Source organism: Electrona antarctica, assembly GCF_951216825.1.
Source record: "Electrona antarctica genome assembly, chromosome: 23".
Taxonomy (NCBI): domain Eukaryota; kingdom Metazoa; phylum Chordata; class Actinopteri; order Myctophiformes; family Myctophidae; genus Electrona; species Electrona antarctica.
In genome coordinates this window covers 16,528,518-16,549,603 of record NC_136804.1, presented here as the reverse complement: position 1 = coordinate 16,549,603, position 21,086 = coordinate 16,528,518, and the positions used below count along the sequence as shown (strand labels likewise).

Sequence of the window (21,086 nt, the reverse complement as noted above, 5' to 3'; positions counted from 1 at the left end):
CTTCACATAATGACAGCTGTGAGAAGAACAGACCCTGATGGATGGATGAGGTCACAGTGTGTCCAGCCTTGACTCATTCAAACCGGGGAAGCATCTTGTCTCATTTTAGATTTTCGCTAAAGGCGAAGAACAATAGCAGTGCAATATATATATATATATATATACATGCAGATCCAAATAAAATAATTCCAATGTGTGTGTGTTTTTTCAGGCCCTACATGTCCATTGGCTCTCTGAGGGACCAGGTGATCTATCCTGACACGGTAGAGGACATGTCCTCCAGGGGCCTCAGAGACGAGGACCTGGAGTCCATCCTGGACATCGTCCACCTCAACCATATCGTCACCAGGGAGGGAGGTAAGACTCAAATACACTGCTGGGGAATTGTGAGCTGCTTGTTAGAAGATTAGTTTTCGCCCGGAAAATCTTTTTCATAATTGGTTAAATTGATTACTTTGATTAACTGTTAACTGTTGGGGGCGCCTGCTGGCCAAGTGGTCCAGGTGCATGCCACGTATTTATCGCCAATTGCGCATTTTGTGCATTGTGTGTTCCCAGGCTGGAATGCTGAGCTGGACTGGAAGGACGTACTGTCAGGAGGAGAGAAACAGCGGATGGGAATGGCCCGAATGTTTTACCACAAGTAAGTGAGAAACAACCCTGGTCCTCCAGACCAGTGGCTCACAAAACCTTTTAGCTCGAGTCGAGACCCACAAGAGAAATGAGACGTTTGCCCGGGAACCAAACTAGACGTGTTGTGAGCTTGTCGATCTGCTATTTTCACTACTTTAACTACTAACCCTACACAAATATTAATTCTGATATGATCTCCCTCTCATATACACAAATGGCAGAACTCAGCAATATGGTAGAGGCAGAGCTATGGCAAACGGTGCAGACGCGAAACCCACAACCATTGGCCAAAGGGTGGCTCTATAGCACAGAATTCTAACTTTGAACAGGCATAGCTCATGAACCGTTTGACACGTTTCAGCAATGAAACTTCAATACATAGGCTATGCGTCTCCTCACGAGGAACAAATGTGCTATGGGGACCTATGATCTGTGATCCATAGATCTCCCACCATTTTGAATTATATGGAAAACAGTTCAAATCGATCTACTTCAGGGACTTTTGATCAAAATGCACAAAACTTTCTACACACAAACTTTGGACCAATATCTAAAGAAAATGCTGTTTCACCCAATGTTTTACTCATGATGTGACAATAAAGTTGATTCTCCACAAGTTGATTCTACCACCATGGTCTCTGTGTGACAGGCCTACATATGCCCTGCTGGACGAATGCACCAGCGCCGTCAGCATCGACGTGGAGGGCAAGATCTTCCAGGCCGCTAAGGATGCCGGGATATCCCTCCTCTCCATCACGCACAGACCCTCCCTGTGGTAAAACTTCTCTCCTCTCCTCTAAACTTCATATACAGTATGTGTGCGTAGTAAACCCAGTCAAAATGGTGCACTCGTGCACTCGGAGGCTAGGGGTAAGGCACGGCCAAGCGAGCTAAACTGAGTGAGTCGAACGTGCCGAACGTTGCGAAGTTGACGCAAAGGTGTGTCATATACTACCCACATATCTGAGAATGAGATGCCTTGGCATGCATCGCCCTCTAGTGCTGATTACACAGATCATGAAAATGAGTGCTCCTTTCGCAATCTATAATACTATAATAGTGTATGTATGTATGTATATACAGTATATATATATATATATATATATATATATATATATATATATTGTGACTGAAGTGGGAGACGGAGACAGTGGAGAAGTTTCACGATTGAGGTGCACAGCCTCTTTTATTTATGAGGGGAAATCATAGCAGTCCAGGGAATTGGAACGTGAATCACAGTCCGTTGGCCACACTGTGGCCTCAAAGGTCCCTCGACGGTATCTGCGATTGAGACAGAAGTTAGTCTTTCATAAACAACAGAAAAGTAGCTGACATAAATCCTCCTCTTCGGGGCTAAACCCTGTCTCCCGGCCCGAGGCCACTCTGGCGAGGCGGCGGTGACAGTGAGGTACAATAAACAGGCTTCTCTCTCTTCGGCCCTCTCGGTTCTACGGCAAACAACGGCTCCACCGGTGAGTCCGGGTAAATACAGGCAGGTGGTCTAACATAGAATAACACAGTTCGTTAGCTACGTCCTCTTCTCCCTGCCGTGTCCCCGGGACAGGTGTTGTGTCGCTCAGGTATGAAGATAATACAGGTGTGCTCCCCGCTTCAACCCAAAGGGTCTCGCTAGCTTCCCATCCGTGGCAATATATAGCCTGAGCGGAGTCTTCACCTTTAACAGCTCCTCTTGACTCGTCAGGTGAATTAATATGTGAACAGTGGTAAGGTTTCTCTTACGACCTTGTTTTAGGCGGTGTCGGCCCGAGGTGGCCAGGGGTCCCCGCTGTCTCTCTCTCTCACTAGCGACAGGGGGACGAGGAGTGGGTGGCGTCCTCTTCCGCCTCTCTTGCACCTCGCTTCTCCGTGTCCGGCTCCGATCCTAGAAGCTTGTCAGATAGAATGGCGATGAGGACATGCATACAAAGCGATATAACAGTGGGGCGCGTGTATGGGAAATATAGTGTTGCTTACCAACCGAAGTCTCTCGTGAGGCGTGCCTCTGACAGTTTGTGGTGAACCAGCTGCTGCTGCGCTCAGAGTGAGAGCGGCTTTTATACTCTGCCTAATGTCGCGCGGCTGGCGGTGATTGCTCGCAGCATCATTTCCGTCTGGCCTAGTATGAGATTCGGCAAATACACCTGGCCTATCACCTGCCCGAGTAGCCTTCTCGCGCTCTGACGTGCGTTGCAACAGACAGCGTGGCTGGTCACCATGGCAACGCGCTCACTATGACGGGGTTTTCCTACTGAAAAAAAACTTGTATCAAAGAAAAAAAAATATATACTGTATACATACAGTATATATTAGAATTGTATTTTCCGTTCTCTGAAAACCTGAAGCGTTCTTCATGTCCACAGGAAGTACCACACCCACCTGCTCCAGTTTGATGGCGAGGGCGGCTGGCGGTTCGAACAGCTGGACACGGCCACGCGCCTCTCCCTCACCGAAGAGAAACAGCGGCTAGAGTCCCAGCTGGCCGGCATTCCCAAGATGCAACACCGCCTCAACGAACTCTGCAAGGTCCTCGGAGAGGACTCTGTCCTCAAGACCACTGAGGAGTAAAGGAGACGGGAGGGGAGGGGAGGGGAGAAAGATCCTTTCTCAGCCCCTGTTAATGAAGCCATCTACAATCTAAAATCATGAGGGTTAATTTGAATGCGAAAATGTTTTTACACGTCAAAGGTTGAATGAACACCCTGGATGTTACGTTGTAGTGGAGCTTCCTCTTTTCAATCCCTGCGTTTTGCACTCTTGTATTTTCCAGGGAGAGAATCGGTGGTGGAAAACGAGGAACAATAAGTATTACGTCCATGTTGTAACGTTGGGTTAGGGTTAGGGTTACACTAACCCTAACCCTAATGTTTTTCTTTGGCGACCAGTGGTGGCTGATTGCTAGCTGCATTCCCAGTTTGTACATTGTTCCTATATGTTTTTTAGCCTACATACAATTTGTCGCATGGGCTCATAGTAACCACTAATATTTTGAACAATACGACACAATAGTTTATTTTTTATAGCACTTTACTCTGAATTATAAGGCTGTTTTAAGTTGTTCTTGTGGTTCAGGTCACAATGATATTTTAGCTGTATTTTAGTGGGGGGGGGGGGGGGGACTGTTATCTTTTAATCTGGAACCATTTTGCTTTGGTCCCAAATGCGGCATTCCTCTACTTGTTTCATTTGAATGTACAGAATTTAGCATTGTTTGTCTTGCCACTATAATTTAGATGACTTTTTGAAAATGACATTTTTTTGTCATGATGCTGGAGCAAATTGGTTGTTTGTTTGAGTGAAGAGTTCATAAGCCTAGTACACAATGGCAGTGTCACCTCAGTGTGATCTGAAAATGTTTTGTGCCAGGGAGTCAGGGACCCCCAGAAGAGAAGATTTGTGATAACAAAAAATGCAAAATTATATACCTTTTGAGACTTTTCAAAAATGTTCGAAAATAGCAGATATACAAGCTCACAGAACTAGCTGAGAACTAGTATATTTATATTTTTGAGAACCACTCTTCTAAATCCTAAGCGTTTTCTGAAAAACGTATGGCGCTCTATATATAGCAACATACGCTAAAATCTAAAAATTCCCGGTTTGAATAGGTTTAAAGTAATCCTGACGTGTAAAGGTGTTTTATTGACAGTCGCCGGCACATTATGCTGCAGGGACAATTATATACATGTTATATTATATGTCTTACTGTATATGTAAATGCAATGGTTTGTTGCGTTGTAACTTACTGTCAGATTAATGAGTCCAATAACATTTCATAGCAATGTTACGGTTTAAGCGTTTGAAAGTGGTGCATTCTGCTCAATATCGGATAATCATTTGCTGCTTCAATTTTATTTCACTCTTTCATGTCAAGGACCCCCAAATTGATATGTATTTGGCTGTGGACGCCCCTTTCTTTCTGTAGCAGTAGTACAATCTTCTTTTTCCTAATCTCTGACTACAGTACCTTACATACATCACATCACATGAATGAGGGACAGGTCATAGGAGATATAGGGGTCGGTAAACGGGATGCCATACCGTTAGAGCTAGCAATTGCAGTCAGTCACGCCTCTAGGCAAGCACCTGAACCCACTAGACAGTTTTCTGTGCTCAGGCCTGCTTTGGTGCAGAACTAAACACGTGAATGGCGACGTTTGAAGTGAATACTGCTTCGGTCAGTCGGTGAATCACATCGCCAAGCGCAGTTCAATCTCTAACCACATGAACCCTATTGATCGTCCCTCTTCTGGACGTTTCATAATAGGCATTAACTAGACATGCCACGTTCGAGCTTGTAGATCTGCTTTTTTTTCCTGTTTTTGAATTTGAATACTGAATAGTAACGGTTTTTGATATTTCAATGTTTTGTTTTAGGGCAAGTGTTTCACTTTTTTTTCTTCTTCAAATATTTAGAGCACCAAATTGTCTTGATAATCTACTCATAATGTATCCAAAGTTGGTAGGGAGGAGGTTGATTTTGGAAATGTTGTAAGCGTCCATTTTGTATTTCCTGTGGTTCAGACGTCATGTCCTGAACATAGACTGGACAAACACTGGCTCTCGTATCACACTGAATCACATATGGGCAAGTGAGAAGGTCACATGCTCCAAAGTCAAGTGTGCTGTCATATTTAACTCATTCATAAAACACCCTGAAAATCCCGAAAGACTAATCCAACACTGCCAAATAAGTTAATGATGCATGAGGGATTTTCATGAAAACAAAAGAACCCTGATAATTAGCTGTTTTCATTGACCTAGTCAATATCCAAGATCTCCATCATTTCATTTCTGCTGTAATCCCAGTAATTTGAATACCTGTATGTCATTTATCATTGTATAGATTGCATGGTATTGATATTCAGGGCAGACATGGACATATCCTATACTATACTCTATACTCCCCTACAACAGAAGTGGAAATGACTTTGATGCATTGATCCAGCAGTGGCTCGCTCAAGAGTGAGTGCACGGGGAAGAAGTCAGAGGTTCGGTGTCTTGCTCAGGGACAATTGACCAGGCAACACAAAGCCTGGAGGAGCCGAGGAATCGAACCGGGGACCTTCTGGCTCCCAGACAGTCGCTCTTCTCAAAGGATGTCCAATTGATCCGCCTCAGACTGATACCGTTGGACGCCAGTGCGTCAGCAGTCAGCACACATACGGTATAAAAAGAGAAAATAAGTTCCCTGTTCTGCATATTACAGCGCCCTATTTTCTCCAGTGCCTTACTCCTTATCCATAAACTTCTTTGCCTTTTTTTTTTTAACTATTTTGAAAATCAGTTTAAATTTGTTCAACTAGCCGATCTACATCGAGACGCTATGAGCTTGTTTTTGTTTAGGGATAAGGGGTGAGGCACGGGCGAAAATAGGGCCACTTTAGGACTCACTGACACTCCCCAGCATGGTACAAGAGGGCTAACATGTCACTGATGTCGCTCTATTTGTACTCCCTTGTACGACGATGGTGTCGTGCGCCGAAAAGAGGCTGTGGTGAGCTTGTAGATCAGTGGTTTGTGAGATCACTCTGCGTGCGACACCATCGTACAACAAAGTATAAAATGCGTGTCTGCCTTGCGTTGGACTGGAGAACACTCGAGGGCAATGTCAGTTGGAATTGTTAACAAATGCACTGCTATTGTTTAGCCAACAATGACATGTCTTGTCTTAGATCAGTGGTTCCCAAACATTTTAGCTTCTCAGTGGGTCTCTCCGGGACCCAAACTAGTGAAAGTAGCGGATCTACAAGCTCACAACGCGTTGTCGTGCGACTTTGTTGTGAGCTTGTATTTCCACTATTTATTAAACATTTTATTTGTTTTTTATTTAATATTATTATTAATATAATTTCTTGAGAAGAAAAAATGGGGATATTTAGGCAACTGGCGACCCATGCAAAATGTGTTCCGCCCCCCGACCCACTGTTCGGGAAACACAGTTATATAACGACAATGGCTTTATACAGACTTGTATAAAATGCTCATGAATGTCAAGGTTGAATGAATCAACGCCATGTTATTTTTTTTGTTTGGGTTCCATTAATTAAGATTGGTTGAAAGTTAACTTATGTTATGTGAGACTTCCCTTCTTCACAGCAAGTGTTTATTGAACTCTGAGACAGCACAAAACATTAACACTGAGCATTTTCCTGTGTCGGGAGAGTTTATTGCTTACTCCCATTGCCTAAAGCCAGTCAAACCTTTTCATGCCAAGGACCCCCAAATTGTATTTGGCGCCCATATGAAAATGTTTTGTGCCAGGGACCCCCAGAAGAGAAGATGTACTGTATGCAAACAGGTATTCAAACTCGCTTTGAGCTTGTAGATCTGCCCTCATGCAGCTGAGTATTCAGACTTTAGAGTCCCCGGGTCTCCTGAAGAACAAATGTACATTTATTTTCTTTTTCTTTTTTTAAGCTCATTCTACATGAACTGGAGACAAAATTGATTCACATTAAAAATAGGATTTTGAAAGTATGGTATTGTCTTATATTTTTGTGATCAGTGGATGTGTATTATTTATTTGTTTGTGTTTTTGTGTATTATATTTAAAGGGTTAGTTGAAATGCAGACTTATGAGTTGCATGTCACAGATCACACCTTCACATTTACTATGAAAACCTGCAAAACCTGTCCGTCAGTCGTGTCACACCTCCATATATGGTTATCAGTCCATCACGCCTTATGACATCACGTCTCCAATCTCCATATATGAAGATCACGACTGACCTCATCGCCTCGTGACATCACGTCTCGATATATGGCCTTCTACATATTCTGACATTCCATATGTTGATCTGACCTCATCAAACATAAAGAAACTCATAAGAAACTACTCAAGAGAGTGAGGATATTCCCTTTCTTCCAGTACAGAATTCATTCCATTTGTTGATCTGAACCCCCCATGCCAAAGCGCCAGCCCAGCAGTCTGCCGTCACCCAGGCGGATGCGTGCACCCTCAGGGCGTCTTACTGGTGCATTCTCTCTAGTAGAGTGTGTGTGTGGTGTGTGTGAGTGAGTGTGTGCGTGCGTGCGCATCGAAGCTATAGTATGTATAGCTTTGATGTACAGATTATTGATGTTTTGGTTTCATTGAATAGGTTCAGTTTACCTACGTTTTTATTTTACTAGTATGCATTTGTATTACCTAGTGCTGTCCTGACTCCTTGTCCTTGTCCTTGCTTATTGTAAATTGCCCTGGATTAAGAGCGTCTAGCACATTTACAAAGACCAAAAGGTCAACCAAAGTGCTGTACAAGATCATACAAATACTGTACTGTACTGTACTGTACTGTACTGTACTGTACTGTACTGTACTGTACTGTACTGTACTGTACAAGCCCTCCTCCCTGGCCTGTGTGTGTCTGTGTGTTAGGCTGTGCAACAGTGACACTTGGTGGTGAACAAACGCTATAACGCACTGACCCAGGGACAGACCCAGGGGACACACACTGTCTATAGAAGTGGTTGCACCACTCAAAAACAAGCATACAGAGATGGTACATCGGCAGTGAATTTCGGAACAGCGCCACAACGCATTGACATGACCCACGTTGTGGCCAGAAATGTCATTAGTTCAACTACCATAGAGAATGAATAGCTGCAGTGCAGGTCCTATCAACGTCGTATGGACGTCATATGGACGTCTTTTTGCAACGGACCGTGAGTCTCGGGGTCGTATCCTGAGTTTGACTGTCAGGTCGTATCGACGACGTTGTACGGACGTCGTATGGACGTCTGGCTGGGACGGCGACCTGGACGTCGTATGTTCTGGGTTGGTGGTTACAGAGACGTCTGTTTGACGTCGTATGGACGTCCCGTTGGTTATGTGCTCAGGACGTCGTATATGTACGTTTTGGGGGTGGTGTTTACAGAGAGGTCTGTACGACGTCGTATGGACGTTGTATGGACGTCCCCGTTGGTTATATGCTCAGTGAGGCAGAGAGATAAAGATGTCTGTCTTTGCAACTTGAATTGTAGATTTTTGTTTTTAATGACAATTAATGTTTGTGATGCTAAAAATAAGGCACAGGTGTTGATGAAAATTTAAATCAACACCAATACAACAGTTAAATAATTATCGTGTGTGTGTGTGTGTGTGTGTGTGTGTGTGTGTGTGTGTGTGTGTGTGTGTGTGTGTGTGTGTGTGTGTGTGTGTGTGTGTGTGCGTGCTTCGTGCCTGTCTGCCTGTCTGCCTGTCTGTCTGTCTGTCGTGCGTGTGGGTACAGTATGGCCTTATTATTTTCACATGGAACGACGATGGAACCAGAAAATGTCTGCCACTGCTATGCTTGGATGGATAAATTATCTAAAAGCTCAAAACGTGTTGTATTTTCAAAATACCTTTTTTGTGCACATTTTGGAAAATCTTTAAAACATTTTTAATACTATTATATTATTCTATAATAGTATAAATATATATATAATAGTATATATATTATATCTATATATTATATCTAAAACATTTGAGTAGACCCACTGATTTACATGATGTAGGCTAAGTAGGCTACTATTAAGTTAACCTGAACTAGACAGCAGACCACTGAATGGTTAGCAAAGCAAAGCTGCTATGATTAAAATGGAAAAGTATTCAATAGAATAGTCAACTCCATTCGTCGGCAAAAACAGAACTTCCCATTTTATGTGGTCTTGTGATAGCATCTAATAACCACAAGATGGTGCCATATACTCAAGTATGGTTGCTTGGTATGGTAGTAAACGTCAACATTATTCAAGAAACACCTGCTAGTGCGGCTCCGTTCTATTGGCAAATCTAGAACTTCCTGTTTGAGAGCTAGCAAATTTAAGACATCCGGTTGCTTTCAGAATAAAAGCGTTGTTAATTAAATAATTATTACATTACATTATTAGTATTGTTATTACATTACAGTTATTGTGAAGACACACATTATGTTTCTGTGTAAAAATAAGTAATTAAATAACGTAAAAAAGTTATCTAAATGGATAAATGCCCAAGTCCATGCACTGGAGTGCCCAAGTCCATTCACTGGAGTGCATGGACTTTATAAAGTGGACACTGGACAAAAATCCCTGCTATGTATCGACTAGTGTGACATACGCACATGTCCGTGGAGACCTCCTCTACAACACCACACTGTCCGCTAAGCAGCAGAGGTGTAAAACAAAAATTGGCACGCCATACAGCGAGGTGAAACATAAAAAAATGTCCCATTTCCAGACTAAAGTCAACTAAAGTGGACACTGGACAAAAATCCCTGCTATGTATCGACTAGTGTGACATACGCACATGTCCGGGGAGACCTCCTCTACAACACCACACTGTCCGCTAAGCAGCAGAGGTGTAAAATTTTAATTGGCACACCATACAGCGAGGTGAAAGGTCAAAAAACATCCCATTTCCAGACTAAAGTCAACTAAAGTGGACACTGGACAAAAATCCCTGCTATGTATCGACTAGTGTGACATACGCACATGTCCGTGGAGACCTCCTCTACAACACCACACTGTCCGCTAAGCAGCAGAGGTGTAAAACAAAAATTGGCACGCCATACAGCGAGGTGAAACATAAAAAATGTCCCATTTCCAGACTAAAGTCAACTAAAGTGGACACTGGACAAAAATCCCTGCTATGTATCGACTAGTGTGACAGTAATGGCTGTACTCAAGTGTGCATGCATGCCGTTAACAACTTGTCAAACACGCCCTAATTTAGAGCTATCAATGTTTCACACATATGGCACACGTGTGATAGTAGTGATCTACATAGCCTTTGCATATCAGTAGTCTGTTATAGGCCAGTGGTAGTACTTAACTATGACTGTTAATGGTCGATCTACATAGTACTTCACAGTAATAGTACTACCATTACCATTCATGCAGACATTAGTGTTCCAACACCAGTAATTACAATGTCTGTTGTTACATTTTTGTTTTACACCTCTGCTGCTTAGCGGACAGTGTGGTGTTGTAGAGGAGGTCTCCACGGACATGTGCGTATGTCACACTAGTCGATACATAGCAGGGATTTTTGTCCAGTGTCCACTTTAGTTGACTTTAGTCTGGAAATGGGACATTTTTGACCTTTCACCTCGCTGTATGGCGTGCCAATTTTTGTTTTACACCTCTGCTGCTTAGCGGACAGTGTGGTGTTGTAGAGGAGGTCTCCCCGGACATGTGCGTATGTCACACTAGTCGATACATAGCAGGGATTTTTGTCCAGTGTCCACTTTAGTTGACTTTAGTCTGGAAATGGGACATTTTTTTATGTTTCACCTCGCTGTATGGCGTGCCAATTTTTGTTTTACACCTCTGCTGCTTAGCGGACAGTGTGGTGTTGTAGAGGAGGTCTCCCCGGACATGTGCGTATGTCACACTAGTCGATACATAGCAGGGATTTTTGTCCAGTGTCCACTTTAGTTGACTTTAGTCTGGAAATGGGACATTTTTTTATGTTTCACCTCGCTGTATGGCGTGCCAATTTTTGTTTTACACCTCTGCTGCTTAGCGGACAGTGTGGTGTTGTAGAGGAGGTCTCCCCGGACATGTGCGTATGTCACACTAGTCGATACATAGCAGGGATTTTTGTCCAGTGTCCACTTTAGTTGACTTTAGTCTGGAAATGGGACATTTTTTTATGTTTCACCTCGCTGTATGGCGTGCCAATTTTTGTTTTACACCTCTGCTGCTTAGCGGACAGTGTGGTGTTGTAGAGGAGGTCTCCCCGGACATGTGCGTATGTCACACTAGTCGATACATAGCAGGGATTTTTGTCCAGTGTCCACTTTAGTTGACTTTAGTCTGGAAATGGGACATTTTTTGATGTTTCACCTCGCTGTATGGCGTGCCAATTTTTGTTTTACACCTCTGCTGCTTAGCGGACAGTGTGGTGTTGTAGAGGAGGTCTCCACGGACATGTGCGTATGTCACACTAGTCGATACATAGCAGGGATTTTTGTCCAGTGTCCACTTTAGTTGACTTTAGTCTGGAAATGGGATTTTCTTTTATGTTTCACCTCGCTGTATGGCGTGCCAATTTTTGTTTTACACCTCTGCTGCTTAGCGGACAGTGTGGTGTTGTAGAGGAGGTCTCCCCGGACATGTGCATGTGTCACACTAGTCGATACATAGCAGGGATTTTTGTCCAGTGTCCACTTTATAAAGTCCATGCACTCCAGTGAATAGCATTTATCCATTTAGATAACTTTTTAATTACTTATTTTTACACAGAAACATAATGTGTGTCTTATAGCATCATATAGCATCATTTAAATGCTTCATTTGTAGTTTTAATGTGCAAATTAAACTTTTTTTCAATACTCTAGAAGGTACTCTTATTTTGAAGAGATCGTCCACCAGAAGTCTTATATTTGCTCACTTAGATTTGCCAAAAGAACAGTGCCTGCTAGGGCTGGGTAAATTTAGTGGGATCTACTTTAGGCTGCTTACGAGTATGACCATCCAGTATACAAGTCCAAAGACATTGCATTTTTCAATAGATTGAAAATAATGACTAAATCACACCGTTTATCTTCTATATCCCATTGCCGAGAGGGATGGGGCGTGCTGAGATTGGCAGGTTGGTTGTCTTAGACAAACGTTCTGCATACTGAAATTGAATCTATGTTGGATTATTATTATTTGTAAAAAATAAAAATAAAAGTAAAATCAGGCCGTTTAAAGTCTGAGGTGTTCAGTCAGGTCATATAATATTTATTATTTTATATGACCTTTCATTTCAAATTTAAAGCGATTTATACCTCTACCCCTAAAGCCTGGTGACGCGAGGTTACTCTACCCCTAGAGTCACTTACTTTTATAGGTAATCGATTTCGTTATAACCTTGCCTCCACCAACCAACCAACCAACTGAGCCGAGGAGGAGGAGGAGGAGCTCCGTTGCAGCCGGTGGAGGGAGGGGGGAGAGCGGGGTTCTGTGTCTCACACAGACCGCTGGACATGCGACCTCCAACGGACCTAGTAGTAGTCCAACAACGTCACCGACATTTTGACTTTATTAATATAATAGGTGAAAGGAACAGCATATTGATGTGTGATAATATGCAAATAAAAAAAAACGACCACCAGGCTGTGTGTGTTCCTATGCTCGTGGAAGGAGGGGGTGAGGAGGTGACTCTCTCTCCTCGTCGTTAAGCCGATAAAGGAGAAAGCCGACAGGGACATCATCTGTCTATTTTGAACCCGGGTTGGTCCACTCATCCTCCGGGGTGACAAACATGACGAGTGGCGGGGGACAGGATGAGAGCACGGTGCGGGTCGCCCTCAGGTAAGAACCCGCTGTCTGTGTGTGTGTGAGAGAGAAAGAGAAAGAGAGAGATGCGCCTCTCTAGTCGGGGACAATGCATGCACTTGTTATTTCCTGCGTGTTTTATTGTGATGATGATGCACGTGCCAACGGTGCCATTATAAAGGCAACAATGATGCTACTATTGCATAATATGCTTATGCTATAAAGCCTATTTCTATATTGTGTGTGTGTGTGTGTGTGTGTGTGTGTGTGTGTGTGTGTGTGTGTGTGTGTGTGTGTGTGTGGTGGGAGAGTGTGTGTGTGGTGGGGAGAGAGAGAGAATTGGGATTAGCCATAGGGCTGCCTAATTTTATTATTATTACTTTGTGCGCCTGCACATATTATTCTCAATATTAATTTTAATGTAAAACCTGAGTTTGATCATCTCTTATCAGCTTACAGCGCACACAGTATAGTTTCACATCATGTGTCTCCTTTGTTGACATACTGTGTGCGTGTGTGTGTGTGTGCGTGCGAGTGTGTGTGTGTGTGTGTGTGTGTGTGTGCAGCATGGATGGACCTGCTGTGTCGAGGGTTTACCTAAATAGAGGAATCAATATTTCTTACCAGATAATTTTCTCCCTGCTTTGAATATTCGGTTCTGTAATAGTATTGTCAAAATTTGTTCAGAATGAATGGAAATTTGGCATGTAAAATAAAATGTCTTATTAAACTATACATACAAGGCCGATTCTAAAAAGGTCTTGCAAATCCTGACATATAGTTTTCTGAAAAACTATATATATATATTACACCCCTTGCGTTATTGAGAGCGGAGTCCCTCTGGGCTCTGTACTAGTGGAGAACAGAAGTGGACCTCATATGGAGTCCCAAGGAGGAACCTGTGTAAAATGGTTAAACACAGTTGTGCGTTTCCTTCTTCAACTCTGTCTCAAAATGTGTTTCGCTACACTCTAATCCCCAATGAGAAATTACCCGACACAGACTTCAGCCATGTTTAGTGAAATGTATTCTAACTGGCAAAGTCTGGCATAGAGATGGTTTGAAAATCTCTTGAAAATGAACACCTTTCCTTAATGGCAATCAGAGTAGGCTACTGATGGAACAACTTCTGGACTAATACACACGCCCCCCAGTTGGTCACTCACAGCCTGACTGTATAGTCAGTTTAACATACAGCTGAGTATATATCTATCTAGTAATAATAATTCCACAATAATATACTGTAGCTCTAGGCAATAACTAAGCAATACAGAAACTGAAACAATGCAGAGTTACAATGGTGAGAGGCGACAGGGGGATTGGATGTGTACGAAAGACTATCTGAAATGTCATGTGAGCCAGATCGCTGCAAAAGAAGACGGGACAAAGACGCTGCCTCTCATGTTTCTCTCTCTCTCTCTCTCTCTCTCTCTCTCTCTCTCTCTCCGTTCCTCTTCTGTTACTGTGTGTTCAGACTTTGACCCAGAGCTCCTCTATTTACAAAGCCAACTTGGTATCCTTAGTCTTTCTTCTCTTGTCTCTGCAGATAAACAGCGAGCTTGTGGTCAATTGGATCTTCATCCTGAGGTTCAGCAGTAATGTTACCATTGATTGAGCAGTGAAGTTATACTGCATAGAGTTCAGCTTACAATGGAATGTAGACCAGAGGTTCTCAAAGTGGGGACCGGGGGGACCTACAGGGCTCATTGAGGGGGGTCCAGGGGTCCCCCAGCAAAATGAGTTAATGCAGCATCACAATCAGTTTAACCCTATTTTATAATTAGACATTTTATTTAGATTTCCCTTCTTTGTCTTCATCTTCTTTTTTCACACAAATGTTCTCTTCTGGGGGTCCCGGCTCCCTCATCAAATGCACACACACACACGAACACACACACAAAAGCATGTCCACAGTCCACAGACACGCTCAATGCACAAACTGGGACACAATCACAGCCTGTTGGTAATATGACAAAAAGGCTCACAGAGGGGCGTGTGTTCATGTGGGAAATGTCGTGCCATTGTGTTCACACTGTACTCACAAAAAGCTCAAATTATGGGAGAGCATTGCTTATTTGTGTTCATTCATTCATTCATTCATTCATTCATTCATTTGATGGGGCAGACTGAGGTTCTTGGTTGGCCTACAAAATACCAACAAGTACAGTAAGACTAATTACATACTGTATTATGATAATAATACAGTATGTATATAGAGATATCAGGGGAGCCTGGAGGTAACTTACAGTGCACCCACCGATTGTATTTCTGATCACTTTAGGTCTCCACCCTAGAGTTCTAATGGTCTCCACCAACGAAACAGTGATCTGCAATTAGCCCTATCTGGAGAAATCGTCTTATACCATTTAAGTGGTATAAAAGTCAATCAGATATATAGTATAATATCATTTTGCATCTTTGTGACAGGCCTAAACATTCTCCCCTTCCTCCCCACACACACACACACAGGAACAGTTTTGACGTGGGTTTTGACATAATGAAACTTTCCCCATACGCACAAGAATCGTTATCGGCCGATCATGAGAAAAACAATCGGTGATCGGAAATCGGTCCCAAAAAACCTGATCGGAGCATCCCTACAGTGAAACACATGAGACTCAACCAACTGTTTAAATGATATAATGTTGATGTTCATAACCAGACTATAAAGTCTATCAATAAGCCTTATAATCGATCTGAAGGTTTTAAAATCAGTCTCCAAGATAATCAGGACATTGAGGGCCTTGTTTGTCTCGTAATTGTGTGTTGTGGTGTGAGTCCATGTCAAAGACAACTTTCTATCTCTTCGACAATAGCGTCTTCTGAATCTGGGCCAGGGCGGCCGGTCAGCTGTGGTCAAAAGTGGAAAATGATTCCTCACTAATCTCATGTGGACACACACACACACACACACACACACACACACACACACACACACACACACACACACACCCATACACCCTCTCTCACTCGAAGACTCTGCCTTTTTGACATTAAGAAAGGACCTCGTCACTCGTAATCTCATGATCTCGTGCTTACATCATGCAAACATCTCGTCACTTCCTCACTTTCTCTCATACTGTCCACATCATCCTGTTGATAATAAGTGATTTATCCCCCGCTTACACTGTTAAAAATATTATTTTAAAGGACTTGGAGAATGCATAATTATGACTGGATGCCTGGCTGGATGCCTATCTTTAAATTTGTATCCACCACAACACACCTTGTTGGCTCCTGTTCCAACTGACCAGGGCCCTGGAGAGGTGCTGGACAGTCAGCATGTCCTTCAAGCCACACATTGCAGCATTCCCTCAATGCTGTAAGTTTACACTTCACAGCATCTAGAGTAGTGGTTCCCAAACTTTGGGATGATCCCCAAATTTACACTAATTAGCCTGCGGACCCCCATAAGAGAATATTTTTATGGCTCTAGCAGTGATTCTCAACCCATTTCATTTCAAGGACCCCCAGTCTGACATGCATTAGTCTACCAAATGGACCCTAATGGGTCTATTTGGATCCATTTGTACACTCTCAGAGTTACAGACCCATAAGGGTCTATTTGTTTCCAAACTAGCTTATCCAGCTTATGTGAACACCCCAGGCAGCTTTTAAGTTGCTTGGTTCTGTATTTAGATATTTGATATTCATTTTAGCTGCCCCGCCCCCTTCATATACAAACCCATTGTAACTTCAACCTCCTTTTAACCATGCTAGATTCATCGAAAACACCCGTCCTTTTTCTGGTGACTCATACTGCCCTCCTAATACGTGAGGTGCCCATGTTTTCTTTTTATTACTTTTTTCATTTATTGTTATAAATGCTGTAATGACCTGCACCTGGCCCCAGCCAGATCTGCACACTCGCTCCTCATGTTCCACCACACTCTGAACACTCACCTGCAGACTATGCACTAATCCACCTCCCCCCTCCCCCCTACCCCCCCACACCCTCCCATCTCTATCACTGACCTCTTCACATACACTCTCTTCCTCGCACCCTAACACTCCTCTATTTGTATCACACTGCTTGACGCGTATTTAGATTGATGCTAGTTTTGCTACTTGTTTAGTGTTTACTACATGTTATGCATTGTCATTTAGATCAGTGTTTCTCAAACGTTTTCAAGTCAAGGACCTCCAAATTATTTGTGTATTTGGCCTCTGTCTGTCAGGGACTGCCAGAAGAGAAGTTTTTGTTTTAAAATGTTAATAATCAAAAAATATACAAGCTTGTATGTCTGCTATGTTTGAATATAGCCAAAGTATATGGTTAAAGTTCTTAAAATGATTGACGCCATATTACTTATGTATTAACTAATTTAGCTGGGGACCCCCACCCCTGGTACCAGACCCATGCACCCCTGGGGGTCCCCGGGAGTCCCCTGGGGGTTCCCTGGACCCCACTTTGAGAACCAATCATTTTAGATAGCATGTGGATTAGAGTCTAAACCACATACTATCTCAAATTGTATTTAAACAGATGTTAGCTTTGATGTTTACCTGGTATCCTAGTTTCTTTGTAGCACTTGTTTGTATTCTTTGCACTCTGTTTACATCTGGCCTGTTGTTCCGATGACTGGTTAGTCATGGCATTTACACTACTGACTACTCTGATCTTATACTTCACTCTGGATAATAACGTTGTCTGCAAAAGGACTACATTGTAAATTGTAACTGCATAAAATGATTGCTTCACCTTGGTGGTCAATACGAAGTTCAATTAAATTGCATGGAGAAGCAATGCAATGCTCCCTAACCTGTTGAAAATATAACTTATGACTACGTTTTAACTAGCTTTAATTAGAGGATTTAACTAGCTACAGTGTAACTTAGATTATAACTAGTGATTTGATATTTAGCTTGATTAATTCATTTTTAATAACATTCTAATAATTTCAAATCAGTTCCAGGGCAAAGGACTTTGACAGCTTCTCAGCACCCTTTTAACAGTTCACATACGCAACAGTTCACATACGCACACGTACGTGCGTGCGTGCGTGCGTGCGTGCGTGCGTGCGGCTTCCTGCCTCAGCCTGCTAGTCTAGTGCTATCCGCCTATCCCCCACCTGCATGTTCAAGGTGATAAAAGGACTCTTTGTACTTGTAATTCCTACTTTTTGCTTGGAGGTAATGGATAGAGAGAGCTGAGGGGTGTGTGTGTGTGTGTGTGTGTGTGTGTGTGTGTGTGTGTGTGTGTGTGTGTGTGTGTGTGTGTGTGTGTGTGTGTGTGTGTGTGTGTGTGTGTGTGTGTGTGTGTGTGTGTGTGTGTGTGTGTGTGTGTGTGTGTGTGTGTGTGTGTGTGTGTGTGTGTGTGTGTGTGTGTGTTGGAGGAGGTGTTCATTTTGTTAATGCTGTGATGTTAGAAAGACAAAGTGTGTTTGCAGTGTATGTTCTTTCTCGCTACAGTGACAGTATTTCCCAGGTTTTGGGAGGCTGTTGTGATGGCAGTAGATGCTGGCTGATGTGACCTACTAATATTACATCCAGCATGCGCTGCTGTCTTTCACTTTGAAGGATTCATGCACAGCTGAATGCATGCAGATGGGACATTTCTGCAAATTCTCTCTCTCTCACTCACTCACACAACACACACACACACACACACACACACACACACACACACGCTTCTCTGTAGCTTTTGTTTTCCTTACATAATTGCCCATCTGTGTGTGTGTGTGTGTGTGTGTTCCAATTTTGCGTGAGATGCTATGTTGCGTTCATAATATGCTGGGTTTTTTTTCTTCTTTTTTTTTACTGGGCGTGTGCGTGCAAAGTGACGCCGGCCAGATCTGTCCTGCGATGACCTAGATTAGTTGTTGGCAGACACACAGACAGACAGAAACGCACACGGACAGGGACGAAAACATAATCTCCCAGGCGTTCTGACCTGGCAGAGATAGTGCTGTCTTTTGTACTTTTGGAGAACGTAAGCTGAACTCAGCTGTTTTTGGAAGAAGCAAAGCGGCGGAGTGACAGATTGTTATGTTGAACAACGTGCTCCTGAAGGACATCAGTTCCTCCACAGTGGTTCCCAAACGTTTTAGCTCAAGACTCAAAAAAATAAATTAGACGTTTGCCCAGGGCCCAAACTAGTAAAAATAGCAAATCTATACGCTCACAAGGTGTCTCTTCGCGCCATGTTGTGAGCTTGTCGATCGGCTATTTGCAATACTTCTTAAACATTTGTTTAAACAACTTTTATTTCATCATGAAATAATAATTTATAATAAAAAAACAAAAATGTATAGGAAACCAATATTAAGGGGACCCATAAAAATGTGTCCGTGACGTGACCCACAAATGGGTCTGAGTCCGACCCAGTGTTTGGGAACCAGTGCTCCATAACATCTGTGAAGTGACACATTCATAATGTGCTCCTGAAGGACCTCAGGTCCTCCACAACATCCGTGAAGTGACACATTCATAATTGATAGTAGACCAGCGGAGACGCCAGCGGAGGTTCATGTTTCAACGGATAGCTTTGCATGGTGTCCATGGCTTGAACGGGGGGTACTGCTACTGTAGCATATTTTAGGCAGTGGTTCCAGAGTTTCCCCAGCAAAAGTAGTTAATATGGCATGATCACAATCATTTCAACCACATTATTCTTTTATGTAGGCTATTCAAAAATAGCAGATCTACAAGCTTGTACATCTGATATTTTCTTAGTTTTTTTTTTAATCGTTTAGATTTTTTTTAAACACACATACTTTCTTCTCGGGGTCCATGGCAAGGCATAAAACATTTTCAGATGGGGGTCCACGACCAAATACACATACGTGTCATGAAAAGAAATGTTTGAGAACTACTCTGCCCTACAAAGCCATTTTGGACAACTGCTAATGCTATATGACACTGGGTACAGCAGAGTCAATATGCAATAAGCATTATAAGCTCTCTAAAAGTGTCTTCTTTCCATTGCTTCAGCATATCACGGCCACAGTACCTGATACCAGGTACAATATGGAGGCAATGTCCCGGGAAGTAGTCCTGTCTGGGCGGCAGTGGCTCAGAGGTAGAGTGGCTTCGTTAGTGCTGAAGTGTCCTTGAGCAAGATGCTGAAGCTCAAATGACTCCCGATGAGCAGGTTGGTGCCTTCACTGCCTTCGTTTCCTCTGCCATCGGTGTATTTATTTGGGTGAATATAATGCACCATTTGCCATCTATTTACCATTATGTTTGTTTTTTATTTGGTCATGCAGTATTATTATTGGAAGAAGAATGTGACAGAATGCCTTTCAGGATCACAATTTGCAAGTTTTCCTCACCTAGTAATCAAATCTGTCAAATAATTGTAGTGGAGTAAAAAAGTACAGTTTGTAAATATCCTACTGTACATCAAAGATGCAATTATAAGCCATCTGTAATGGATAAAGCCTTGGCCTGGAAGAGAGGTCATCATCTTAAAGTGTTTAGACCCTTAACCACAACACACTCCAGTTGGCGGGTCAGCATTGGCCAAATCACTGCCCCTCTCATCCAGGCTTCCAGCTATTGTCCTTTCTCTTATGCCAGAGCCTTGTGTGCCAATATTTGCCTCTAAAGAACATTGGTATACTTGCTTTCAACTACTAACAAAAGGTGTGATGATATCACCCGATAAACCCAGAGTATCCACACCACCGTATTCTCCTTCAACGTTGGCCGACTCATGTGTTGAAATATGAAGTGTTGTAATCAATCTAAATATACACACATGGACATAATGTAGCCCAGTGATGATGTTCTGTTGCTTATAATGATGCAGGAGATTGTGTTTCAGATGCCATGGGGGGCACGTCCCACGGTCCCACGTGTGTGAGCACACACACGCACACATGCACAATAATAGTCACAGGCTAACAGAGTCACACACAGCTGGCACACAGTGTGTAAAGTAAATACAGTAAGTACAGGCATGTACTCAAGACAATTTTGAGATATGTACTATACTTTACTGGGGTATTTTGAAATGTCTGTACTTTTACTTCTTCTACTCCACTACATCTCAGAAGCAAATATTGTACTTTTATTCCACTACAATTGTTTTAAAACTTTAGTTACTAGTTAAAGGAACTTGTGAAATGGGACATTCTGCAATGAGTACTTTCTACTTTTGGTACTTTAAGCACATTTTGACAGCAACACTTTAGTACTTTTAATCAAGTAAATTACTAACAAATTAATATAAATCAAAGTCATCTAAGCATATACGGTATACCTTGCTGCTTGGCAGAAAT

The 21,086-nt window shown here is 42.6% G+C and overlaps 2 protein-coding genes across 4 annotated transcripts in view; both read left to right on the top strand.

The window, feature by feature from the left end:
* The window catches only part of LOC306916550 (ATP-binding cassette sub-family D member 2-like), a 26,653-nt gene extending 19,543 nt beyond the window's left edge, over nucleotides 1–7,110 (top strand). For all 3 annotated transcript variants that reach the window (XM_079494452.1, XM_079494450.1, XM_079494451.1), the window contains exons 9-12: nucleotides 212–357; nucleotides 559–643; nucleotides 1,283–1,408; nucleotides 2,994–7,110. In XM_079494452.1, the coding sequence (XP_079350578.1) occupies nucleotides 212–357; nucleotides 559–643; nucleotides 1,283–1,408; nucleotides 2,994–3,198 (562 nt within the window). In that variant the 3' untranslated portion in view covers nucleotides 3,199–7,110. The remainder of the gene's footprint in view (nucleotides 1–211; nucleotides 358–558; nucleotides 644–1,282; nucleotides 1,409–2,993) is intronic.
* A 5,416-nt stretch (nucleotides 7,111–12,526) lies between these two features.
* The window catches only part of LOC306916540 (kinesin-like protein KIF21A), a 76,154-nt gene continuing 67,594 nt past the window's right edge, over nucleotides 12,527–21,086 (top strand). The window contains exon 1 of the mRNA XM_079494435.1: nucleotides 12,527–12,897. Coding sequence (XP_079350561.1) covers nucleotides 12,848–12,897 — 50 coding nt within the window. The 5' untranslated portion in view covers nucleotides 12,527–12,847. The remainder of the gene's footprint in view (nucleotides 12,898–21,086) is intronic.